General features: G+C 42.3%; 1 protein-coding gene across 2 annotated transcripts; it reads right to left on the bottom strand.

Moving 5' to 3' along the window:
* Window positions 1-514: 514 nt before the first annotated feature.
* LOC109635593 (zinc finger E-box-binding homeobox 2-like) lies at window positions 515-27818 on the bottom strand. Of its 2 annotated transcripts, none has more exons than XM_020096883.2 (8): window positions 27507-27818; window positions 8431-8718; window positions 6858-7067; window positions 6029-6222; window positions 5434-5545; window positions 3659-5196; window positions 3118-3301; window positions 515-2798 (listed from the first exon to the last, which is right to left on the bottom strand). In XM_020096883.2, the coding sequence occupies exons 1-8, from the start codon at window positions 27562-27564 to the stop codon at window positions 2179-2181; spliced, it is 3204 nt and encodes a 1067-aa protein (XP_019952442.2). In that variant the 5' UTR covers window positions 27565-27818; the 3' UTR covers window positions 515-2178. The 2 variants fall into 2 exon arrangements, with proteins under 2 accessions (XP_019952442.2, XP_069390798.1); XM_069534697.1 differs by lacking the exon at window positions 27507-27818 and adding an exon at window positions 13109-13224.

Raw genomic sequence — 27818 nt, 5'->3', positions numbered from 1 at the left:
TAGCTCAGAAGCAAATCTGACAACCAGTTGCGGGTTGGCCTGTTGCTTCTGTCTGAGTAAGTCGGGGCAGTTCTCCGTTAAATGTCGTCTTACTCATGGTTGAGTCCAATTCAGATGTCATAACATCCCCAGCTGCTGGTGCTACAGTCGACTAAATGTTACTTAATTATCTGACCCACGTCACGGCATGGTGTTTGTTAATGTTATGGTTAGCTGATTGTTTACTCGACCTACTGTTTAAAGTTCAGTGTATCAAATATCCACAGAGCTGCTCAACCCTGCAGTGCCCCCGCCACACGCACCAAGCTGCCACCTCTGATGAATCATCATGCAAATCGATCATGAGCGCTGATGGGAACTGTTTTGCTGTGATGGGAAACTGAGTGACAAACAAATAGAGATCACTATATAAGGCCCCCATCTGATTTTGTATAGCTCAACATATTTCATAACCACTTCAAGAAATTTAGGTTACTTGTCCAACATGTATGTCAAAAATCAATGAAATCAAAGATTCTGGTGTAAAACATCTACAATTTTATTACAAATATCCACAAACATGCAAGAAAATATGTATAAAAGGTTAATACAAAAATTGCATTTGTGCAAGTAGAAAAAATAAAAAAATACTGCTCAATATTAAAAGTCTGCAGACACTGAGTGAAACTAGGCAACACTTTCTTTATGCCTATTTTTGACAGGAATAATAGGTACGGAACTACAAGGTTGCATTTGATGTGGCACATATGCATATCTTTGGTGATAATCACACACACACATGCACTGATGCATGAATGTCACAAGCTTAGTCACACCTCATGCGCCACCATCTTATCTTGTCCTACCAAGGCTCTGTCGGATTACTCACAGTGTCTCAGTACATCCGAGGCACTTTTCACATTGACTACACTGCAGTCAGAAAGAGGAAGTGAGAAGTTAAAAACTGATGTGTGCGTGAGTCCTGAGTCTTGACCCTCTTGCCACATCTCAACAGACACCCTGAACGCGTGACACCTTGTTGTTCCTGACAGGCTGCGGCACATGTAAATCATTACGAATAAGACCAGACATTGTATCTTTAGATAAAATAAAGCAGCTCATTGTGGTTATTACACAAACAGGGAGAAAAGTACAAAGTTTAATTTGCTCCCTCACAATAACAATCCATAAGACCTCCCCCCTATAACCTCAGACTGAAATGACTTCTCTTACCAAGGCACGCAATTAAAAAGGTGCAGTCCACTTTCCTTCCTGAAATAAAAAATACAAAAACGCTGCTTTTCAGTTCTTCCTGTTTTTACTGCTCATTCTAAACACTAAATATATTGCTGATGAATTAAAGCCACTGAGAACCATAGTTACCCTGAAGAAATGAGTTGGTTTTACCTTTTTTGATTTCACAGCATTAATGGCATAAGTCCTTGCAACAATAATTGTATATAGTAAAGCGCTCACTGGTTTTAGTTACAGTTATTGCTATTTCTTAAAATAGAGGTAAAGATTTGTCATGAAATACACCACAGGATATCCAAAGGTGATCTTTTTCTTGGACTGGATATATGCTAACTAGACATCAGGTGATTGTGTTGATTTGGCAGCATCTGTAACCTTTGACCTCTGGTCTTGATTGTATTTTAACATAATAATAGATGTCCCTCCGTCCTGCAATCAATCACACAGACAATTCCTTCAGGGCCCCAGTCACTGGTATGCATCTACAATGTGAACAGTTGTAATGTTTCAAACAAAGTTAAAAAGAAAATTTTAAAAAAGAGTTAGGAACAAAAGCTTCTGGTTTAGGGGTTGTGCAGCAGCAACAGCAGCAGCAGCAAGCAAATGAAAAGTTAGAAAAACCACAAAACCACATCTGGATATGTGACACAACCTCTGATAAGTAAAAAATGTTGCTGTCCTGGAAAAATAAAATAAAAGTATAAAAAAACAACAAGGTACATCAAGTCTATTTTACATGATAAAATATTGTCACATATATTTTGTTTGTATGGCTTGATCCTCTTTAAGGCCACATACGCATTGGAAGTTTTGTGCATTTTTTTCATGATGTGAAATAAAAAGTAATCAGAGGAGCTGTTATATATATTTATATGATAGATAAAAAATTATCCAAAGTATTTTATATATACAGTATATGCATTGTTTTGGCTTGTTGAAGTCACCTTAAGTCTTTATCCTGGGTAAATCTGTTATATCCAGGTTTAGTTCATATTTGTCCAAGTCTTCCCTCTGGTCCTCAGTGCCTCGTTCCCACGTGTGACTGTCTGTATTGTTTCCCACGTTGCAGCTGTTTCTCTCATGTTGCTCTCCGTGCTCCCTTGTTGGTGAATCTTGGACGGGTCGACCTTCCAACGGATCCCCTGACAAACTCTCATGTGCCTCTTCCACATGACCATCACTAACCCCTGCCTCTTTCTCTTCCTCCTCCTCCTCCTTGAGTCCCTCTGGAGCTCCGTCCAGACTGGAATCGCTGAGGAAAGAGTGCGGTGTTTGAGTGTCCTCCAGGGACAGAGGGTTGTCGTCACCCAACCGACCTGCGAGAATGCTGCCTGCCCCCGGGGTGAAAGGCATCTCTTCGGGGTCTTGATCTGGATCCTGGTCTTTGCTGCAGTAAGCGTAGCGGTGGTTCATGTGCTGGGAGTAAGAGCCGGAGTGAGAGAAGCGCTTGCCGCATTTGTCACATTGGTATGGTTTCTCTCCAGAGTGCAGCCGGCTGTGCTCGATGAGATGGTGCTTGTGCTTGAAGGCCTTGTTGCAGATCTTGCACTCATGAGGACGTTTGCCTGTAATGATGACAGAGAAAAAAATACATAAATAATAATTTGGAAATGTCCTGAAATCTCTTAAAATTCATGTTTTTTTAGTTATCATTTCGTCAGGATTTTTAAAAGATTATTATTTTGACATTGTGTATCGTTACCTTAACTTATTAAAAGCAAACAAAGGGGGAAAGGCCTGTACGAAGTTAACAAAATATGCAGACCAGCACCTCTGAGATTCATGAATAAACACATTTTCAAATGTTTTTGAACAAATAGGATTGTAACCAATAAACTAAATGATATGCCAAATGTGCTTGCAGACTGTGCACAAGCTACTGACCAGTGTGCTCATATTTGTGTCGAAGCAGCGAACTGCTCTTCTGGAAGGTTTTTTCACAAATGTCACAAGCATACATCCCCTCTTCTGTCTTCTTTAGCCTCTTCCTCCCAGGTCCCCCCTCTCCTTCCAGACTTTCATCCATTAGAGAGAGATAGTCCAGTGCTCCGCGGCTTAACACCTCACCCTGTAAAGAAATGATGAAGGTTATGACTATGCAGTAGTTTGCATGGGTTATTACTTTAACATACTCTTCTAAGCATTTCTACAGTAATAACCTAACTTGTTACATCAGAAAATTCACAAATTTAGTATGTACCTTATGAATATGCTCAATTTTGAGCCTGCAGTATACAAAGAACTTTTTTCATGCATTAAGCCTTTATTTAATATGACACAGCTTAGCATGAAAGAGGAACAGAAAGTGGGGAAGACATGCAGCAGAGGGCCGGGTCCAAACCTCACATTGGGCACCTACTCATCCAGCTGAGCTTGGTGCCCCACAATGCAAATAAACTAAATCTTAAAGAGAAGCCTTACTCACCATCAGTGCTTGTCTCTCCTGGTGGATCTTTTTCAGCGTGGCCTCTGCGTCTGCCTCCATCATGTAGGCCATAGGAGAGAGAAACCCAGCGCTATTTGCTGGCTGGCTGAATGGAATCTGTGTGATGGCATCATGTCCTGAGAGCCCCAATCCAGACTGGTTGATGATAGGAAAACCATTGTATAAGGTCCCTGGAAACACAGGAGCTCTGGCCCCACTGTAGAGCGGGTGGTGGTGGTGGTGGTGAAAGGGTAGATGTGAAGTCGGACTTAAGTTTGACATAAGTCTCTTCAGCTGCTGCTGGGACCCAAGCTCTCTCTTCTCACCTCTGGCTGAGCTGCCATTAACAGTTTTGTTTCTCCCCTCTTGGTCTGAGAGGTGCTTGGGCAGGGAGAGGTCCAGAGGTTCGTTCTGTGCGGACCAGGGGCTTCCAGTCTGGTTCTGAGGTGAGGAGATTTCAGGACAGTTGGAGAGGTCGAGGCAGACAGGAGAACTGAATCCAGAAGAGGGAACTCTTCTTCTGACTCTGGGTGATGAAAGATCTGGGGAGTGGTTGATTGGTTGGCTCGGGCTTCCCTTTTCCTGGCTGGACCAAAATGCCCGGGCAGCCAGGGTATCATAGTGGGAAGATGTGGGAGAGTGCATTGCGACCAAAAGCTGCTGCGGTACAGAGTGCCAGCTGGGTTTGTGCAATGGTGACTTGTTTCCAGAGAGACCATTGGTGACCTCAGCTGATTTGCTGTTCTCTGGTTGGAGAGCAGATCTGGGGAAAAACAAAGGTGGCGAGGAGTGGTCTTTGCCATGAAGACCCTCAGGCACCTCCATGGCCTCAGGATTCATCTTACAGAGGTAGCGCTCGTGCTGTAGGAGCACTGCCACATTGGGGAAAAGCTGGGAGCACCAGCGACACGTCACCCCTAGCACACCTCTCTCCCCTTCACCTGACTCCCTCCTTCTGTCAGGTGACATTTTTCTCTCAGGTCCTCCTCCATTATGAGTCACCCTCCTTTCCTCTGCTGCAGCGCCTCCTTCTCTTTCCATCTCCTCATTTTTCTTCCCCTCCCTGTGAAGGACCTCTTGCAGCATCTCCTCAAATTTAGTCCCAGAGTAAGGATAAGGCAATAGGGTGGTCCCTTTTAGGATACTGGCCCTCAGGGACAGCTCCGCTGAGGGATCCCAGAGCCGAGCCAGATCCAAAGCTTTGGCGAAGGCTGTTGGGTTCTGGTTAAGGTCTTGCAGCAAAAGCTGATGAGGATCTTCTGGTAATCGGCCCAGAGACCTGGAATTATCTTGGCTCTGTGTAGACAAAGGAGAGCCGTTGTCGTTACTGTTTTTCCCCCTGCCTGCAGAGGGAGACTGGAGATATGAGGGGTGGTATGGGCTTTGGTTGTGTCCATTAAAAGCCCCGCTGACTCCTCCTGTATTTCCCCCTCCATTCCCTCCACCGCTGTGGCACTTTTTGCTGCTTAAGTGAGAGCTGTATGATCCAGAATGAGAGAAACGTTTCTTGCAGTTGGAGCACTCATATGGTTTCTCACCTAAGGGGTACAACACAGAAAGAAGGCAATCGTCAAACAATGTCGTGTGGGCTGAAAGTACTTTTTACCATGTTGTCATCATTCTGCATTTTTCATAATGGTTTTTCTGTCAGCGCATGAACTTGGGTGTAATTTCAAACTGTGTAAGTGACATGATAAGTAAGGGTTAGTGATTCAGAGGAAACAATAGCAAATTAATGGGTGAGTACAAGTGTTTTGATGTTTTTTTTGTCTCACCGCTGTGGATGCGGAGATGCTCTTTGAGGTGGTGTTTGTACTTGAATGCTTTTCCACACTGCATACATTTGAACTTCCTGGTCTCTATGCCTTGATCAAGCGTGATGGGACTCTAGGAAGACAGGACGCTGTTATTAGTTTTACACTGGAAGACGTTAAGGGAGCAATTTCAGGGTGGGAAGAAGTATGATTATGGTAAATGGTCTGTATTTATATACATACACATACACTTGATGACCACTCGAAGCACTTTACTGTTTTGCCATTCACACACACACACACACATCCACACAGTGTTATGTGCCATAATCTTTGTGCAGCACTTTCCCCATCACACATCATTCAGACATAGTTAGGGACAATTTGGGGTTCAGTGTCTTTCCATGCAGAATGGAAGAGCCGCAGACCAAACCGCCAACCTTGTGGTTAGTGGACGACCCGCTCCACCTCCTGAGCCACAGCCGTCCAAAGGTTATTTATGTATCACACAAAGTTACAAATATATCACTACTAAATATTTAAAACCATATAGAACAATGCTGTGGCATTTTGCCCTGATTGCAGCAGGGAATGTTTACGCTGCTCTGAGTCTCACCTTGTCCTGCATTTGATTGTGAAGTGCCAGGTGCTGCTCCATCTGTGCCCTATGGGGGGCAGTGTATCCACAGAGTGGACACACCATGTGGCCCCCCTCCCTCTCCTGACAGTACTTGAGGTGTTCCCTCAAAGTGGCTCCTCGCTGATACATCCTGTGGCAGAACGGACAAACCTGCTGGTTCCTCGCTGCATCTGAAGCCCAGAGAGAAGAGACGATTTAAACAGGGTGGGAAAATTGTCATGCATTCATTACATATACTGTTTTTTAGGCTGAGGGTCTAGAGCAACCTGGACAGGATGCCAACCTGTCTTACTAATATATAAATACATCCAGAGTAAACTATTTCCATTTAACAGAAACAATTCTAAATAACTCAGTGAACTTTTGTAGAAATAGTTTGACCGTTTTTAAGTTGCGTCTGTCATCACACAGGTTGAATGTTGAAATAGGAAGATGGAATCTTACAACACCTGTGTGTGTCTGTGTTATAAGCTACAAAATGAAAGTTGCCTCATTCTCACAGATCTGAAAGAAGTGAACTCTTATGATGATGATTTCATTTTGTTCACTAATATTTATAGATAGAAACAAGAATATCTTAATAATGTCACATACCCACATGTCTACCTCATGTTTTTATTTCATCAAGTGAAATTATTTTGCATATTTGCATTGTGATAGAAAAAGTACAATTCTGCCTTTTTCTTCCAATTTTCACAGAATGAAAATAGCATGTACATCATTGTACGCTTATCAGAACAGAACAGACATTTCATATATGTTAATTTTCAATTTTAACATTGCAGCCGTTTCGTCATTCACGTACCTGCTCCCTCGGGTGAACAGTGCTGAGCTCCTGGTGACCAGATAGCGGGCGGCAGGTCGTCGTGCCTGTTGCCCTGGTGGTACGCGGCAGCTGTGCCATTGTGGCTCAGATGGTCCAAGAGACTGGCGGAGGTAGAGGCCCTCTTCAACTGGGCCAAGAATTCATAGTGAGCCAGGTCCTCCAAGGCATTCTGGGGGTCTGAGTTCTTACCTGGGGATTAAATAAAAAGACACTGAAATATCTACAAATAGAAATATGTTCATTTTGAACCAGCAGTTAAGGTAAACATAACTATGATACCGAGCAAACACACAGTTTTATTACAGATATTTATTTCATTTTTACTTCATTTACAGTAATCCATATTAAACAAAACAGCATATCATACCTTTTCTTGCTTTTTTTAAGCAAAGCAGATTCAAATATTTTCGTAGTTGACTTTTGCGAGATCTGGGTTAATGGAAACCCTTTTCTTTTTTACCCACTTTCTTTTATTTGAGTGAGAAGGGGTCAGACAAACAATATAATCAATGATTCAATCAATGATAACACATAATCATCTCTTTTCCAAGAAATCACATTTCTTAGTCAGCATACATACATTTCACCCACAGGTACTTAACAGTCATGTAATTATTATCACAGGCATCTCTGTCAGAATTGGAAAGCCCTAGTGTTTTCTGAGTCTTTGTAATACCGTGCAACTGAATCTAATGGGATTAAACTGTTTACTTAAAAAGGCTGAAAGATCGGCCAGAAGCGAGACGCGATTTTAAGAATTCTTTCTCATTTGTGTCTTTGAGTGCAGTGACAGGCAGAGGGAGAAAGCCACAGATGTACTCAATGTGAAGTTGAGAGGGTGTCTCCTATCTCAGGCCAGTCAACTTTGCTCACAGCAACTTTGAGGAAGATTTTTCAAATGTTTGCAGATGTTGGCATATTTTGAGCTGTTTTTTTATGTGGTGAAGGGAAGAGCCTGTGCGGTGGAGTGTTGTAAAAACTCAGCTTTGCCTTCATCAGGCGAGGCCGAATCACACGAGGCGAGGCAGCTAAGTGATTGTTAGTAGGCGAGCCGCGCAAGCCTTTGATCTCCGCTAAATAAAAGGGAAAGCCTCACGTCGCACAGTGCTGATTTCAGTACCGTAACGTCACCTCTTTGATGCATGGAAATATTGTGACATTGTGTGGGATGAGTTCTTTTGTCATGCTTTCAGAAGGCTGCCTTTTCAAAGAGAAGAGCGAAAAGAAGAAACAGCTTTCAGGGAAGGCATGGTTACACAAGGAGCTGATACGAAGGTGTATCTATGGGGCTTTGAGCAGCATCGAGAGACTGGCAGTGTCTTGCATCAGAAAAAACACACTGGAAAACGTGTTTACACATACTGTAGAGTCCATAGAAGTCTCATACAGTATACCTTAAATTTTTCACACACACTTTCTTCACTGAGTAAGTTAAGTAAGTTAAATTCTGGATCTGTATCGGAATCAGGACCAAATCACACACTCATAACTCATAATACCAAAAGGTTTAAAGACTTTTCCGAACAACACTACACTTTAGTTTATAACTTACAGTACATCCTCAAAGTTTCATGGTCGCCATCCTGGTCGGTGGTGGAGGCAATGATGCTGTCCTCAGCCGTTTCGGCTTCCGGTTCCACCTGCACCCAGTAGTTCCTGTCACCAGGGCTGAGGCTGTGCGGCCGCATGGAGCGAGCAGGGCTGCCAGGCTCCTCCGTCCCCTCGCTGGGCGTCAGGCTCGTCTTGTCCAGGCTCTCCTGGCAGTCCTGTGGCTCCAGGCTCCACAGGCCCACCTCATCCTCCCCCTCAGATCCCAGTGAAGTCACTTGCTCAGCATCCACTGTGAGAGGGAAAGTAACAAAGGAAAGTTTGAGGGGGGCTCTGAGTTATATTTAAATGCCATGCATCAAATGTTCAGTGAGCTCATTAGGGATGTTTGATTTTGCAATGCTATATTGTGTTTTCAGTACGTTAAAAATCAAATAACACAAACACATGTCTTTAATCTCGGCTAAATGACACACCAATAATTTTGTTGTGGTGTCCAAACCTACAATTACTTTTTAAAAACATGGTTCATAATGAAATAGACATGTCTCTTGTTATTTGAGATGTTATTTAGTTATTTGAGCTGTAGGTTGTGACCACTGGAAACCAGACACAATAACGCATGAGTTAAAACAAATATGTGCGGAACTTAAACCAAACTGAGGAAAAACACAATCAGGAATTCAAATATATTATGTTATTATTCTTTTAATGTTGCTCTATAAGTAAGAGAAAGAGGTTGTTTCTTCATGTTGTTCAATGTGTTTCTTATCAAGACATATTTCACATGCGATGTTGATAATGATTAATATAAACCGACAAGCTCAGCATGAAACACACAACTGTGAAATGATGTATAATTCACTTCAGACAGAAATATAAATTATATAATAATTTCTGATCCATTTTAAAGGGTAGATTTTACAATAGTACAAGGCTTTCAGTTGGATACAAATTTAACCAAAAAGCATTTAAAAAAAACAACAATAGATATATTTAATACAGTATAAATGTATTTAATTTAAAAAAACTGAGTCTGATGTTAATTCGTCATTGTGATTAAACTTAAATCCAAAAAAATGCAGCTTGTTTTAATGTCACTATGAAGCCCAGTAATTTACAACATTAACTTCTTTTTTACTTTGAGCTTATGTGTAACTGTTTTTAAAGAACAATTTGTGACTGTAGAATAACGTACACATTTTGAACTCTATATATTCATCATGATCCGTGATATGTATTGTACATGACCATGTGGCAGTGAAGCAGAAAGAAGAGAAGACAAATAACATATTGTCATTTTAAAAGTGTACCCTCGGTGCCCAGGCCGCAGAAAAAAGTGGAAGGGCGCGTTACTTTTTCCCATGGCGAAGACAATAAATGACAATTACAAACACATGCCTGGGATTTCAGCTGTAGGCTCTTATTTCCAAGGCTTTCTTTGAGGACTCTCTGTTTTCCTCTCACTGATTGGCAATATCTAATCACAACCAAGTAATGACCATTTAAGAACACAAAGTGGACTCCTTGCCAGTGCGTTTGAAATTCAGCATCAGAGAAAGCCAAACCGTTGTCGAGGGGAGAGCGTGGCCTGTGCCAACGTGCAGAGCTTCCAATTCTTCTTATCCCCCCCTTCGTGTTGTGAAAAATAACGTTTCTGATCAGTATTTGATGACGGGCGCAATACAACGTTGTCATGCTTCCTATTAGCTTTAAATGAATTTTCCTTTTTGGCTCCGAGAGAGATCAGAGAGAAAAGTAAAGTTTCACAGCTCATTAAATGTCACCAAACACAAACAAGGTTTATTCATTAAACTGTCAAAACAGTCACTGTGAAAGATTTTCATTTTTTTTTTCTTTAAGTCGCTGCGACTACACTCTCACTCACCCGCCTGTGGACAGTACTCGGCAAATAGTTTGCTTTCAGCTCCCCTGCACATCTCTTACGACCCACGGCTGTGACAGTACGAACTGTGACATTATAACCCGGTAACCATGACACCTTCACAACTAAAATACATGGGCCTGCACTGATAACGCACATGCACAGTCACTCAGCTACTGAAAGAGCAGAAGGGGGCGGCCCTAATCACTTTTAAGTCACTCGAACAATTTACACATTCTTTAAATGAGTGTTGAGATGTAACACCTACATGTGTATCTGTTTGTATCAGCATGTTGTACGTCTGTCCCCCGGCTGCACTAAACCCCCCCGTTTAAACATGTGCTCGTGCAAAAACTCCGATTGAATGCTTCCTACAGAGCTGATCTACTAACATGGGGAGGAAGGACTTGGGTGAAATTCATCATCAAACATGGTTCACTACAGCAGCAGTTATGAAGTTGATGTCGTTGAGGTTGTTCTATCGGTCCTGCAGGAGTTTCCTTGGGATGGTAAGACATACACCACCGGGCCCAAAAAGAGGGGGAAGGATCTGGTCCTGATTAGCATCAAATTGGCTCTAATTTTCTCTCTCATGACAGTGAGTGACACTGAGTCTATATGTCCTGTCATTAAAGCAGCACCGCACAGGGATGGCTTTCATTATCAGGCCCGTTGATTTATTTATTTGGATAGAGACTGCGTCAAATAGATTCGTTTTGCATGTGTGTGTGTGTGGAAGCAACTTAATCTTTGAACAGTGCAGGAGGCTTGGGATTGCCTCCATGTAGGGATTGTGTGTCAAGGTACCAAATGAATTTAAGAGTAACACAAACTAGCACACACTAGTACACTGCTGTTGTGCATGCACTGTATCATGCGTGGGAAGAATGTGACTCATACCCAGAGAGTGCTAACCGAACTGTGCTGAATCATGCCTGACAATGTTGATCGTCTGGGGACTGTTTCTGATAGCTTGACAACAACACTGGTGTTCAGATCACACACTGCAGTGCTATTTTAATCCGTCTGTTGCCGGCTTTCCATCGCTGACGGACACTGAAGTGAAAGATTGATGGTCTCTGCCTGTTAGAAAGATGGCCACATTCTCCAGCTTGGACACATGTAGTTACAAATGCACTCAGAGAAAACAAATTTCTGCTCTTTCGAATTTGCCTATAATCCATAGTGAGTCTCCTCTGCAGCCTAAAAAATAATCACCTACAGGTTCCAAAACTAGTTGTCGTGACCCCTTGAGAGGTCACGAGTCATAGACAAGAGGTCGTCATTAAATTAATTAAATTAAAACCAATTAAAAATTAAATACTTTAACCATTAATGCTATAAAAGAAAAGAAACAAAAAGAAAATAGTTAAATTTAAGATAAATAATTATAATAAATATGACATATTGATAAATGTCTTGTGTTTATCAAAGAATAGTCATAGCATCAGTTGCAGCAGGTTAATTAGTCGCACTATAGGATATATTACAACATTAGTTCAAATCAATACCCTCTTGGATAATGTGGGTCCTAAAATAAGGGGGGGGGGGATTAACGTTTGGGAACCCTTGAATGACACTATTAATTGTTTTATTTACATCACTGGGTCAGACAGACATGAATAATAATTATAAATTTATAAGCACATATTTTTGTGAGACAGAATTTTTCTAAAACCACATTAAAAAGTGAATGCTTCTCTTGCACTGGCTCAGCACAGAGATAATTTCGGTCCCGTCCACTCGAACCCTTCTCTGTTTATATCCCTGAGGGCATCAACTGTACAGACACTAAGCTGCAGTTTATTTTACAATTCACATATGTGATCTGGTATTGACTTAGTAATTATGTGGCTAAATGGTAAGCACGCAGTAATTACCTAAAAATTACCTTGTTTGTTTCTTTTGGTTTTAAATGGCAACAAACAGGGCCAGGCCCAATTTACCACACAATGAATTTATTACCATTCTGTTGATTTTTACACACTTTGCACTTGATGAATGTTAAAACAAAGCTACACAGTAATACAATATTATCAATGCAATTTAATATATTATTATATCTATTGTATTTTAATAACAACCAAATAAAAAAATTTGTGTTTGCAAAAATTAGTCTGAGATACTTTGGCGGCTTAAAAACTTAAAATACATGATAAAATATGTAATAAGGCTGAATTGTATTTTTGTTGTATACCAAAATGATTATACACACACATCATATGCCTACTAGTAAAATTACTATGAAGTATTAATAGCAAATAAAAATCAGACACATATTTTACAAGATCTGATTTTCGCTGTGGAATGTAAATGTATATTTTAGGCCACAAGTGATTTATCTCTCTTTGAGGTTTTAAGAGTTTTATATTAGTCAAAATTATCAGAGATGAGATACACGTTGCTCTTCATATGACATAATGCATTAAGTGTAATGTGACATAAGCATGTGGTGCAAATATCACATTATTGTAACATCTGGTACATTTCATGAAGTACAAAATCTAGGTGGTAAAACTGTCAGTGAAAAGAGCCTTTGAATAAAAACTCACTGATTCATTATATTCTCTAACAGAGCCATGTTCATTTCACTTAAACACATATTAAAACACTATTCTATCATTAGTTGGTTCTTAGGATTGAGATAATGCTTCTTCTGCCAGTTTCACTCACGTAAAAAGAAACTAAACTTGCTATTTTGAACTCAATACATAACCACATGGAGGTCATTGACGCCCACATACTAATCAAAAAAACAAGCACAGGAAGATGTGCGTTTATTGTCATTTTACTGTACCTATATGAGCAGTTCAGAGACCCCGTAGATCCATATTCATCTTCAGAGTATATCGCAGGAATCAAACATTTAATTTGTCACTGTGGCGGCTCTCCTGTTCATACCTGCTGTGTGACATTCACACAATGAGTCAGGGGAGGACCACAACCAACAGCAGACGCCTCCTACCTCCTTCCCCGCCTGTTAGCAGAAACTCACACTCTCTCTATCAGGGTGATGCTTGTTTAGCACCTTGGCCTCCTCTGCTCTGACCACCTCATTTTGATGGGGGGGTTTTTTTGCACAAGAAATACAAAATCGTTTTTGAATGAAGAAGATATCACCCACAATTCATAAGATGATTTCTATAATATTCCAAAGTTAGCGACTTTAATTCATAGAAAACCCTGCACTGAAATGTCCTCGCCTCAGTCTGGAATGCAACTTTTGATTTCAATTCATCCAAATGCTTCTCAGATTATACGCTGACAGCAAATTGAGGATTAAGTGCTCTAAATTACACGGTAACCAATGGTGGTAATGGGATGTTTTGCTGTGCGTTTATTGCATTTTTGTGGCCGGTGAAGAGGAAGTGCAAACATTCTTGTCTAATGATGGAGAAAATAAACCCGCAAACGCAATGATACCAAAGTCACACGGTAGAGTTTTAGCTCAATTGATTGAACGTTGCTTCTTCCTCAAGGCAAAAAAAAAAATTGTCTGCAAATGGCTGCAAAGACTGAGATGAAGATTGTAAAGGTCATATTAGTGTGAAGGAGGAGATACTGAAATGTGCAGCATGGTGCAGTGTGATTTTGTGATCGTGCATTGAGGTGTGTGTGTTCCTGTACTTATATCTTTGTGAGGACCATTTTAAGTATAGACCCTACAGAGTGAGGTCATTTTTGGAAAGTAAGGACATTTTGACAGGTCCTCACTTTTTCATTGGGGGTTAAGACTCTGTTTTAGGGTTAGGCATTTAGTTTGGATGGTTAGGGTAAGGGGCTAGGTAATGTGTTATGTCATCGAGTGTGCTCACTAAGATAGTACAAACATTTGTCTATGTGTGTGTGTGTGTGTGAGAGAGAGAGAGAGGAGTGACAGAGGAACGAAATGAGGGATCTGAAAAGGACAGAAAGAGACTGAAAGCAGCAGTGTCTAACACAAATCTTCCAACTGATGATGAACTGTGAAAAACACACAACAGAGGGAAATTCCCTCAATGCATGCGCACACACATAAATAGGGTATTGAGTAATACAGAAAAACAAACAAACAAAACTGATGCGCTGGAAAGAAGAACTAGACCAATGTGATGCGGAGGAGGACGACAGAGTGATCAAACACAGCAAAGAATTACAGCAGATAATACGAATGTGTTGTCCAGTTATTACTCATGTTGTGGGAACCCAAATCTTTTTTCAGTCACATTATGGCGACATGTCTTCTTAATAGGGACAAGTTTAAGGTTAAGCAAGTAGTAACTATGGTTAAGGTTAGAGTAAGACTCCAAGAAGTGTGTGTGTGTGTGTGTGTGTGTGTGTGTGTGTGTGTGTGTGTGTACTTCAGTCACAGATAGCAGAATTGAGGCCCATGCGGTGCCGCAGCAGCAGGGTCACAGCTCTGTGCCGTTAGATGTCCCCCTCATTAGGAGACACCACCCTGTCAGAGTATTTACACCAGCACCGCAGCCCAGGGGCAACATCTGCACTTTGAAAGATGCAGCGGCGGCATCACAGAGCAATCAGCTCGAGAAATAAACACCCAGCTAATTTCCTCGTATTGATTAAAGCCCTGCAAAAAAACAGAAGTGCGGACAACAGCAGCGCAATTCTGCACACTTTAGCTTGACAACAAACACCGTATTGAAACTATTTCGCCCTTTGTTCACTGTGGCTTTTAATGATGCTCTTCAATTAGGGCCCTTGTGACACAAAAACAGAATCTCCCTTTTGGCATTTTATTAGCTTCAAAGCCGCCGAGCCATTCGCTGATACCACACACAAAGTTGATTTGTCAACGAGTTGTGCTCTTGGTGTGACTGTGCGCTGGTGTTAGTTTCATTATTCACATATGAGCGCTCAGTGCGATTTCAGAGGAGCCTGCATGCACAGGCGAATCAAAGCACAGCCCCGAGACAGCGACTGTGCTGCTCTGTGGTGTTGTGTACAGCTGCCATGGCCCCGTTCTGAAAAAGGCCCTGGCATCTGAAAATCTATTGATTTCACAGTATTACTGATCTGTTATTCTCTGTCTACAAGTCACATCACTGCACTGCACCCAACAGTGAACCACATGTGCGTAGTGGAAAACCTGTCCTCGCGTAGCTTCAAACAGACCGAGACATTTGACTAAGGGCAAACAAGTTGATAAAAGTTAAATATAGTCAAGGAAGCTGTAAGTGACTGTACAGTGTGCTGCAGTGCAAGATCAATCTACATCAAGATATAAAGTTTGTCATCATCTTTCACCAACAAAGGAGCGTTTTCTTTACATCTGATACATTGATGTAATCTCCTCCTGTTTACCCAAACGCACATTTAACTGAGCTTTGTTGCATCCACCAAGAAGGTTATGTTTTCACCCCTGTTCATTTGTTTGTGAGCAGCATTACCCCAAAACAACTAAATGGATTTCTATGAAACTTTGTGGAAGGATGTGGTATGGGTCAGGGCAGAAGCCATTAAAGTTTGGTGTTGGATTGATCCAGGAATTTTTTTTTCTTTAACATTATGAGAAAGTTGTATTTTTTGGCATTTTTTAAGTTTCCCAGGGACTAATTCAGAGATTTAAAAAAAAAATCTATATACAGGTGTAACAGGCTGACGTAGATTTGTGGTGGAACAGCACAAGAGGCCTGTTGTGTATTCCAAGAGTTATGTTGGGTTTTGCCATGTTGGTGTTTATCAAATCAAGAAAGGGGGAAAATAAACCCCTGTGCTTTGAAGAGAAGTTGTAGCCTGTTTTCACCCACAGCCCAGAAAAAGTGGAGCACATTACCAAGAAAAGAGGGTTACACTACTGCACAACATGTGTGAGGTCACTTAATGAAATTTTAGGACAAAGGTTTTTTTTAAATTAGTGACATGAGGGGATTGCAACCACATGTTTGATATATATATATATTCTTTTATATAAATATTTCTGATTAGTGCCTTTTTTGCACAGTGTTGCCATGATGGAATACATGTTGCTAAACCTGTAGCCTCCTAACACTGGATAAGTGAGACAGGAAGAGGGTCCCAAATAGCTTCAGGCCTAAACAGTGATCACACCACAAAGGTGTATTCACATGTTTCTGAGGTGGGGCCAGAGCCGTGACGGGAGGTGTTGTGAAGGAGAAAAACCCTCACAGCGTGTACTTTTCCCCGTCTTGTAGATTCCCACCCCAGCTATATTCTTAGACCATGTGGTGAGTCATCTATAGAAATCCACGGTGTATTTTTGCAAACCTATAATGATGGTAACTTCCACAGCGGACTCAAAATGAATGGTTTACATTTTGCACAGGTAGAGCTTGTCTTTCAGTGTACCGTCATACGACATCCTCTTTGTATATTAAGGGGATGTTGTATACAGCCCTTTAGCTATAGGATGCTCAAACAAACCGCAGATAGGTTAAAGCAGCCCAGTCTCATTATCTATTATCTACATTTGCAAATGTGAAGGTGCAACAAGAGAAAAAATGCAGCAATCAGTTTTTCTCTTTGCATTAAAGAGGCAAGGTGTGGGTGAAGAGGTGTGCACTGTGCCTTTGTGGTTGTGTGCTCTTCCTCCAGAGGTTTCCTGTGTGCTGCTGCTGCTTGCATGTTTGTCACCATGTTTACCTGTCCTCCAGACCACCACAGTGACATTTATCAAAAAAAGAATCACCTCGTTTTCTCGCCAATTGTCACCTTCAAAGCAGATACATGCGGCCTCTGCATGAGCAATGCTTTTTGAACTCTGGGTGCGGCTTAAAACACTTACACACTAGAGAGAAAAAGTGCAAAATTTTTCTGTTTGCAATGATACAGAAAGTAAATTGATTTCGGGTTATTTCTCCGCTGGATTCTGTAACCCATAGCTATTTACAAGTGCTTTGAGAGTTTTAGGGATTTTATAGAGATGTTCTATCAAGCGATTTAACATCCAGAACATATAACAATCATAATGACTTACAGCCTCTGCTTTAAATTCAATGTCTCGTTCTTGTTTTTCCTCATCACACATCTGTAATAAACTCTCTTGCAGAAAACAATTTCCACTGACCCACCACACTAAGTTAACACAGGAAACCCTGCTCACATCATCCTGCTGCTGAATTGTGTATATTGGGTAATTCACCATGTCAGTGACTCACCAGCAGTGACAAACTAATTCATCTATTGTATTTGTACTCTAGCTTTCCCCCGCCATGTTTGAGCTCAGTGTCACTGCCACCGTGCACTGGGAGCACGCAGGCCTGCGCGCCTCTAAGAAAGGTTAGCTCGGTTTGAGGAACGCGTTATTTTCGAGTTGGCCCTCCGCCTCCTCCTGTGGCCCTCGCTGGTTTCCGTGTAGCGAGGAACCGGTGCTGGAATGCAGCAACGGTCACAGAAGGACCCACGCACTCACCACACTGTGAATCAAAACCCAAACTCCACTTCATTAGACTCCTGTCATTGCAGAGACTCTCACACCACTCTATAAATACCCCCGTCTCTCCCCCCCCACGCCAAATTTGTTTTCCCTCTTCTTTTTCTTGACACATGAAAATGCTCGGGGACCGTTCCAGCTGTCTGATGTGGCTCTTTATTTTGTACGTTGGCGCAAGAAACCACACAATAGTGGCTCCTTTTGAATATTAAAACATTCTCTGACGGAGCACAAAGGTTCTGAAGTTTTTTAATAGGGGTGCACGCTAAATAAAACTTCTCTTTTGAGTTTAACAGCTACACAATGTGGGATTTGGTTAGTTCGACTCGAGCTGCAACTTTCAGCTATGCCCACGACAGGAGATTTGTTTTGAGGGTGAAACAAGTATGCCTGGTATCCCACGACTTCAAACATCTTTATACACGATCTCTCTGAGGTGTTTTGTGCATTTAAGCCCCAAAATGTTTTAATATAGCCACTCAAAGCAGATTTAAAACGCAAGATACAAGAACTCTGAGGAACCCACAATGAGATATAAAAGATCAGAGCACACATGTGAAGGTATTCACGACAGAAGTAGTTAAAAAACACCAAATCAACTCCTTACAGCTACTGCAAATAAATAAAACTGCCTTGTTATTTCTCTGCACTTTGAACAATTAAAAAAAAACAAAGACCACAACTAGTCATTAAAGAACATGACAACTTGAGACATTTATCTACTGCTGCTGCATTCAGGAATCAATCAGTAAAATAAGAAACAATAAAATGCAGCTATATCAGTATAATAATTGTATGTTTCTTTACCATGATAAATGTTCTTCAGCCTGCAGATGAGAACCAGTTACAGACGATCTCACTGATCGTCTGTAACATACAGACGGGGCGCCATCCTCTGGCCTATGCAGACATTACATCCCTCAAATAAGATGATAACACACCAGAGCATTTCCAGTGACCACAAGTGACCTTGGAGGCTTTGAAACATAGAAAAGACGCCTTTCTAATGTGGCGCTCTGCTCGTGTTCTTTGTCTTGCTCTCAGTCATTCCCCACGCGCCTGCACACACACCGTCTACTGTCTCTGACTCTGAGTGTGCTCGTCTTTCATCACTTTTTCTGCATGCACACATAAAGAAATACAGTCAAGGAAAAAAGGAACACACTGTTCACACGCTGGTCTTTTGTGGTTATGAGTTTTGATTATAAAGATGTATGAGTCATATTGCATATTAATTTACACAGACTCATACGTGCTTTTGTTTCAACTTGATCTAGTGTGTGTGTGTGTGTGTGTGTGTGTGTGTGTGTGTGTGTGTGTGTGTGTGTGTGTGTGTGTGTGTGTGTGTGTGTGTGTGTGTGTGTGTGTGTGTGTGTGAGTGTGTGAGAGAGAGTGTGTGCAGTGCATGTGAGGCCAGAGCCCACGCTTTGAAAAAGAAACTAATTAAAGTCATAGAGAAAAATGCAAAGGCAGCAGAACTGCACGAGAGAGTGTGTGCATGTCATTACTGACCTGGCCCATGTTGGAGAAAAAAAAGTGATGGCAAGAAGAGAGAGGGAGAAAGAGAGGGAGAGTAAAACCTCAACCGTCGAAATAATGTATATAAAAAAAGACTGAACAAGAAGAAAGGTTTAAAACGCAAACTTGGGGAGTTTAAGAGGATCTTTGATGTGTATCAGAAGAGGAAAGCAGCCTCGCGACTGGGACGACAGTAATTTTAAGTCGAAGCAGAAGGCCGGCTGGCTGACTGGCTGCCTTGCTGGCTGCCTGGCTGACTGCCTGGCTGACTGACTGCAAGCTTTGATGGCGTTGGCTGTTTGAAGTGGTTTTCGGGGGATGGGAGCAGCGTGTGGTGTCAGTGGGACAGGGGAGGCACTTGGGGGGGGGGAGTGTGGGTAGGTGGTGTGGGTGGGGGGGCATGATGGCAACCGTTCAGGGCTCTGGGAGAAGGGGGGGGGGGGGGGCAGAGGATGGATAGATGGAAGAAGAGGGGAAGAAAGCAGGAGAAAGCAGGAGAGGGAGTGGATAAAAATGGAAGTGAGTGAAAGGGATAGAGGAGGTGGGGGAGAGTCGATACAGGAAAGAGAGAGATAAAGAGGAATCAAAGGGAAGAAAGGAGACGGAAGGGCGAGAAACAAAAGCACACAGATGAAGAGTGAGAGAAGAAAGAAAAGCAACAGATGATTTCTGGAAGAAAGAGAGTTTGAGAAAGAGAGAAGAAAGAAAATCCGATTTGTGTCAGACATTCAGGGGCCCGGCCCAGTACGAGGCCTGGACGCATTCACACCTTCCTATTACTCGTATCATTCAGATGACGTTACCTCGCTCTGAAATGCTGCCAGGCTGCCTTATAACTTAACTTCCCTTTCCATCCCTCCTGCAAAGCTGGACACACGCACCATATAATCATAACTGCACTGCTTCCCTGAGGTACCCCGCTCGACCGCATCAGCAGAGAAGGAAAAAGCAACGATTCTGTACGACTTCAGAAAGTTTTTGTTTTTGTTCTCCGTGCCTATTCATTTTCTTTTATTAGCGGCTGACCTTTTTCATTAAAAACCTACGTGCCGCTTTGACATTTTTCAACACAACATGTTAGTAGCAATGAGATAAGAGCAGTGAAAAGTGATTATTTGAGTTGCTTCCTTCCAGTGCATGGATCCTGTTCTTACCTGAGCTAAAGACTCATTTGCATCATTTAATATTTCATGCTGGTGGGAAACATCAACATCTTTTGTTTTTTGTGAAGTTTTTGTTGATCACACTTGAAAACGACTAAATATAGAGGCATGGTTTATTACAAAAATAGTCCAATTCCTTTCCAAAACCTCTCTGTTTCACTTTCATTTTTGATTAGTGATGTTGCAGGCCACGTATTCACAGGTACTTTTTGTAACACAAGTAATGTCTTTACATTGCAGGTCTCACTGGCAGGAATGAATGAATTTTTGTGGTAAATCACTGCTTTCTGCAGAGATGATACATTCGCTGGTGGGCCCAGAAGTCAGTGAAGCGTGTTCTCTCCCCAGAGGAATGTGTTTACTCCCTTCCAGGTAACCGAGTACGTACATTATCTGAATGTGTGAGCAAAAGAGAGAGTGGGATGTGCAGGTCAGGCGGAGATGGTACCAGGTGATCACAGGTACAGGGAGACAGAGCGAGAGAGGAGGAGGAGTTGGCTGACTGACCCATGCCTTTTCTGTTGCTGGTCCAAGTTCTCACACCTCAGCTGATGGAAGTACAAACCCTCGACTGCAGATAAGAGTTTCTGTTGGTGGACTGGAGAGGACTGTTAGATTATATACTGTGATAATTATATATGTTCCCTATTCTTCATTTTATTTCAGTGTCCCTTTATTTTACATTGTACTTTCACATCCTCTTGTCGACCTTATTTTGATGAGGTTGCAGTTACAAGTGAATTTCCTCAGCGTGGGATCAGTAAAGTTAAAAAATTATTTAAGGCTGCATTGTTTGTGGTGATACTTCGTTCAGGCCTTCACGTAATACTGTAGCTGTTTAATCAGGTGATTCATTTGCTGGATTAGTCAAAAGAAACTGAGACATCTAGTTTAAAACTGAAATTATAAGTTGATTAATAGAATGACAGATCATTTATAAACAATTGAGATTATTAATTAGTTCTATTACGCTTATGTATTTTCAAATATTCACTTTTCTGATGAAACAAATTCGTGGAGATTTTGTGATTGACAGCTGTGATTGACTCATGATTGGATGGACAGTGAGACCTTGTTAATCAGTTAGACCTTGTTAATCAGTGAGACCTTGTTACTGTGACTTCAGTCAAGATGGCAGAACCCTATCAAGGATATTTGGACTTCATTTTTGCACAGTGGGAGGAAGTGGAGACATGTCCATCTTTATTGTCAGTCACTGAGTTCACCTCGTTCTGCTGGTCGCTCTGATACTCTCAACTGCGGTGTCAGGTGTTAACTGAGGTCCGCTCCCTGCCAAGAACTGCATGTCCATCACGGGGAATGTGCACAGCTAAAGCGGAAACTACTGGTGTTGTGCTGATTTACCACCAGCTGACAACACTGTCAGCAGCCCTGCAGGGGAGACACACTGGGTGCGGTATAGGATTTCATAACTGAGCGATGACCAAGACAAGCAACTTTATGTTCACATGAAAAAAAAGGAACGACCAGTGAAATCTTTTTTACACGAACATACACAGTCCTGCGATCAATTTTTGGTCGATAAGCTGCCATGGTTGCCTGTGTGATGCTAAGTTGATAAAAGAGATACAAAGGGAAGAAAAGTAAAAATGAGAGAAACATTTTGTCTAAAAAAGGTATAATAAGGAAATGAACCTGGCCTCAGAGAGAAATACAAAGAATGAAAGAAAGGCAGTAAAGAAATGGGAAGTGATTTTTTTTTTTAAAAGGTGCCAAACTGAAAACCACAGACTACTCCTTTTCTCGAATCAGTCCTATGAGGTGATCAAAGCAGATCCTCAACAAATGCCACCCCTCTCCTGTCGTTTACCACATATCAACGTGCTGCCCTGTTGTATCTGCGTCCAAAACACTAACACACTCTGTCTGTCTGCCAGGCTGCTCTCTCTCTGTCTCTTTGCTTTTCCCCCTCCATCTCTCTCTTGCTCTGCCACCCATCTGGGCCTTGTAATACATGACAGCTGAAGCGGGGCTCCAAATTTAATTTGAGGTGTGATAAAACAGCACATATCTATAAATTGTGTGCAGAGATCCTGCCTATATCTGGATAGTTTTAACCCCTCTCCCCCGTCAAACACATGCGGCACATATCAAACGCACAATACTCCGGCCTGTCTGCTCAAAAAGGGGAAGATCTGCAAGTAGACTCAAAGGTGAGGCGTCTTGCCAAAGCAATGACAAAGGATGTAATAATAAAACAAGGAAATGGAATCTGTCAAGAATGAAAAGAGAGCATCAAAATGTGCAGTACGTCAACCTTTTTCTGTCAGACAAAACGCCTTGATGTGAAAATACAAACGCATGAATTTGAGTGAGAGGCCGCGAGAATTTTTTTGGTGTTAAACGTGTGAAAAACGTGCCGCCTATGGCACCTTAATACACACACACACACACACACACACACACACACACATACACACATACACACACACACACACACACACACACACACACACACACACACACACACACACATACACACCTCATGGCCCCTGTGGTTATTTGTGTTATCTTTCAGTTAAAAACAGTGTGAAACAGTCAACTCTAAAGTTTCTAATTAATTTAACTTTTCTCTTCCTGGAACTGACTTTCAGAGACTGAGCAAAAGTTACATTTCTCCGAGCAGATCGGTTGGATTTAAAAAAAGATTATTCTACATTTTGTTGCAGTATACAGACAATGAAAAGTCGATGTAACATCTCAACAAGAGACACCCTACATCTCCAAACGGACACGAGCGGGAGCTGATATGGCGGAAAACCCCCGCGCGAGTATTAATCCTACAATGGCACCGCAAAACTTTCCCAATAATAATTCCTCCTGGAGTGGATCATCAGTGTGGCAGCCACACAGCAGGAATGTACAGTACGACATGGGACTGTTTGGGCTGCATCCAAGCAATAATTGAATAAACATGTGAAAAATACCAGAGGGACTCAATCAAGGGATTCCCCATCACTGCTGCGTTGATCTGGCATCAAACGCAGCAGAGCTGGGATGGGAAAAATATGTGCCACTTGGAGCTATGGGAACGTTAAGGAACAAATAAGGAAACACTTAAGATTATCCCACATTCTGTCGCCCCGTCCCGTCTCTTCTGCATCTACCCATCATGCCCCCTCCACCCCTCCACCCCTTGTCTTCTCACGCCGAAGAGCTGTTTTCGCCGTCAGCCCCATCGGTTCCCCACCTCTGTCATCCTCCTCTTCTTTCTTCCTCCTCTGTCCCACCCACCCGCTGGTTCTGACGCCTGAGCTGAGCCCCTTGAAGAGTCCTGGTAATAAACTGTGGTGCCTGAGCTCTTCATTGCTGTCTCGCTCTCTCCCCCCGCCCCTCATCCCCGAGCGCCGATACATCTTACAGCAGGCCCGGTCCAACAGGCCCAGCCCCTGTGCTTTGTACAGTACAAGCGCGACAGTCTTTCATTGCTATGTTTCCCCCTCTATTCTCTTTCTTTCTCTTTTTCCCTCTCTTTTCTGCTGCTTGAGTCCTTTGTGTACAGTGTGCTATGCTCACTGTGGCAGCACTGTGCCAGAAAAACCCACACAAACACACACACACACGTACATGTATGCACACACATACACAGTCACAGACACACAGCTGGGCCCCAGCTGCATACAAAGACTGGGGTTTGGAAATCAATGAAGGAGAAAGAAGAAAAGGGGAAAGGAGTTGAAATAAATTGGCACTTGAAAAAAGGAGAAAAACGAGAAAGAGGGAGTGAGGGAAACAGGGAGAGAAGCTCTCTCTCTCTCTTAAATAGGCACATCAACTCAACAACAGAGCAAGGTTTTTCATGGACTGACAAAACCTAAAGCACAAGGCCACAGGGCTAAATATGTTTCTGAGGACGCTCGTGAAATGCAACCCTGTGTCTGATTCGAGAGTCGGGGACCGGATGAGCGTGATCGGGTGTGTGGATGTCTTTCTGGTGCAGACACCCGCTATGTTTGAGAGCATGCAGGGGAAAGCCCGGATATAATCCAGTCAGCGGGCTTTAAATAAATGAAAACACTGGAATCTAAACAGTGGCCAAAGAACAGTTACTGCACCAATTAGGTGGCTTCTTTGAATCCGTTATAGACTAAATGTCTGTCTCATTAGAGTTGTCCTGAAAGTGAAATAAAATACTTTATTCAATGAGTAAAAAAGATATTATCTCCACCGTTATTCCAAAACTATGCAGTGATGTTAGTAATATTTGGCTCAAATGCAAAGAAATTGAAAGTGTAAACCTCAAACACCATGATAATTAAAAAACGTTGCGAGAAATGTGACCATTTTCTCCATCTATGTGAAAAATGGGCCATCACACTATCGAGATAAGTGTATGGAGTCAAATGTGGCTGTGTATGGAGGCCTGAAATGGGGGTGTGCATGCTCCGCTAATTAATTCACACTCTTTGAAACCAAAATCTTTCGCTCGCAGCCAGTACAAAGGTCATCATTTCAAATGGATGTTTCCTTCCTCAGTCACAGGACTGTTTTCAATCTGCCAGGAATGAAGAGTAGTAATTTCCTCACGTTGCTTGATATTGGTGAACATTGACAGTTTTATTGGGGGAGACAGAGACATAATCAATAGGCGCCTTGGGGAGAGAAGAAAAGTCAGCGTATGGTTTTTTTTCCACCTCTTTCTTCTGGTTTGGACAAGATCCGCAAATTGCTGTCTTATGAGTCAGGCCTGCCAGATTCATTTGGGTTTATCAAGGACCTTTAACTCCCCGCTCGCATTCCAGATCCTAAACAGGGCTTTAACACACACGTATCTACGCTGGCATACATGCAGCGAGGAGGGCACACTCAGATTCTCCACATGCACTGATGCGTGTGTGACACAGGATACCGATGAGTGTACAATCTCCACAGACATGCACGGGAGGTTGACTTCAATTCGCAGAGCAAGAATCAATAAATACAGGAGAAAGAGAGCAGCTTTAACATTTTGACTTTTAAGACACTTTCTAGATTCTCGGCTAGATATCAATTTGTAATCAGTGTCTTTTTTTTCCTCCTCCAATTTAGCCTTTGAGACGCCCTCAGTTCTTGAAACTCCACCACTACTTGAAACTGACCAGAAGTGATGGTTAACTTTGCTCTGAGGTCACAGCAGGAATTAAAGGAACTGTGCTTTTGTTGTTGCTGCTACAGTCTGATACTTGACATGTCCTTGTCAGTGAGTAAATGTGCTGGGGGTTATTTTTTGTTGCTTTCACAGCACTGTGATGCTGTTGGTTCGTGCAGTCGGTCGACAAACTGCTACGTGACGGTCAAAGGTGAGAGTGTGCATGTGTGTAGGCAATGCACACACAAGGGTGCTCGTTAGCGGAGAGCAGCCACAGAGGGATCTCACCCTGGTGACACTGTGCCGGGCATCACACCTCTCTGAATAAAATGAGGAAACACTTATAGCAAACTATAATGGAGTCCTGACAGCAAACGACGTTTAGTTGTCACTTCAGAGACAAACGAGCACGATGCCTTGTTTGTGATGGAGTTCGTGAACCTTATGAGTTAAGATTAAAACGACTTGTGTGATTGTGCGCTCTTGTATGATTTTGGGGACAAAATATCCTTTTAGTGACAGAAAGATGAAGCAGTTTAAGGCTGTGTTTGCAAATACAAGACACTGCATCACACACACACACACACACACACTTCAACAGCGTTAGAGGGATTCAGACTAAGCTTATAAGGTTTAAAGGTTAGTTTTATACATTTGAGCTCATTAAACAGTTGTTGCCTGCAGTTAAATTTAGGCTCAGAGAAATGTTCAATGTTGTGGATAATTTTAGAGTTTTTGCGGCTTCGAGGTTTGGGAGGCAGCGTTTGATTCTAACATAAATTTCCAGTCCTCATCAGAAGAATAGGAGACCAAATGTTTACGTGTGTGTCCATGTGCGAGTGTGTTTATCCTGCACAACAGTCAGTGAGTTCAGAGGCACACACACACACACACAAACACTTGCAAACAGCGCACAGTGTGTGTTGCATGTAGAGTCTCAACAAAGTCCCTAAATGAAGCACAGTGTCAACAAGTTCCTCTCATGCAGCACTGCTGTAGGAAGTGCATTCACACAGACACAGATAACTGACATCATCTTCAACCTGTGATAAAGACACTGATAGTCAGAATTACACAAAGGTGAATGTGACTCAGTGGATTAATGAAGCACATGGGGGGGGGGTTCTATTTTAAAGCCTTTGTCTTGGACGGAAAACTGAAAAACTAAAATGATGAGTGTTTACACATTTTCGAGGTAAAGCTAATTATTTTAGCAATTACATTTGTAACTTTTAGTGATTTAGAGATTTGTCAAAAAAAAGCTGTTGACACTGTGGTTCAAGAGAAAACTTCTGGTTAGAAGATCAATTTAAAATAAGCCATTTTCTTAATGTTGTTTCTGGTACATAGACTTTCCACAAAGAAATACTTCATCAAACTCATGTAACTTAATGTGGATTAATTGAAGTAGAAAATAAAAACAACAAGGGAACATGATCCTAGAAAGAAACCTCACGAGCAGGCTAAACTTTTTTTTTGAAACTTAGACCGACATGAGAGAGAAAGATGCTCTTATGTTTTTTTGAAGAAACTTTTTTTAAGGAAACTTTTTAATTGAACAAAACTCATCTCTTGAAAGGAATATCAGATAGAAACACGCCATGCACTGCGTCAGGACGTTTTAGACCATGTGGATCCTCCAAACCTTCAAAAATGTGGGTTACATTTTTTTTTCGGTAATAGATAATAAAATAAACAAGGGTCGCGAGATTTCAGTGAACGCGTGCAGGAGGTTGAGGGATTTCTTTTGCGCATTTCCTTCACCTTCTAACGCACGTCTTTACTCCGGCTGTAATAATCCCAGCTGCCAACCTGCCTGCTCATCCTCGGTTATTAATACTGCAGGGTCATGAATGCAAAAACAACATGAATTTAGTCAAAGTTGCACAATGATAACACGTTGTATTTGTTTCCAGAAAACTCCAGAGGAAATGTCCCCTGTGATGAGCTCCTGCGCGCAACATCTGCTGCACCATGGAGTCACCGACTTGTTCAAACTTTTTCTTTCCCTCCAGCGCTTTGTGTCTCTCACCTCGGTTTCTCCTGGGGTTTGCCTGTTTCCTTCGCTTGCCTCTGTTTTCCTCTGTCATCGTCAGGCTCGGCTCGGCTGCGGGGAGTTGTCCGGGGCGGCGGTGCGTGGCTGTGCGTTCGTCCTGCGCGCCTGCCTGGAGAATGAATGGTGTCGAGGAGGCATCGCCGTCGCTCGCAGCGGGAGAGACTCAAGTCAGACCTTGATGGGACTCCTCCGACGCGAGAGGCGACGAGCCGCGCTGAGGAGGAGTGATGTCAGCAGCAGAGGTTGGCCCTGAGGTCAGACTTGGCATCGCAGACCCGCACCTTCCTC

The sequence above is a fragment of the Paralichthys olivaceus genome, chromosome 2 (genome assembly GCF_024713975.1).
Source record: "Paralichthys olivaceus isolate ysfri-2021 chromosome 2, ASM2471397v2, whole genome shotgun sequence".
NCBI classification, from domain to species: domain Eukaryota; kingdom Metazoa; phylum Chordata; class Actinopteri; order Pleuronectiformes; family Paralichthyidae; genus Paralichthys; species Paralichthys olivaceus.
The sequence above is the reverse complement of the archived record's forward strand: the minus strand, read 5'-3'. Positions and strand labels throughout refer to the sequence as shown.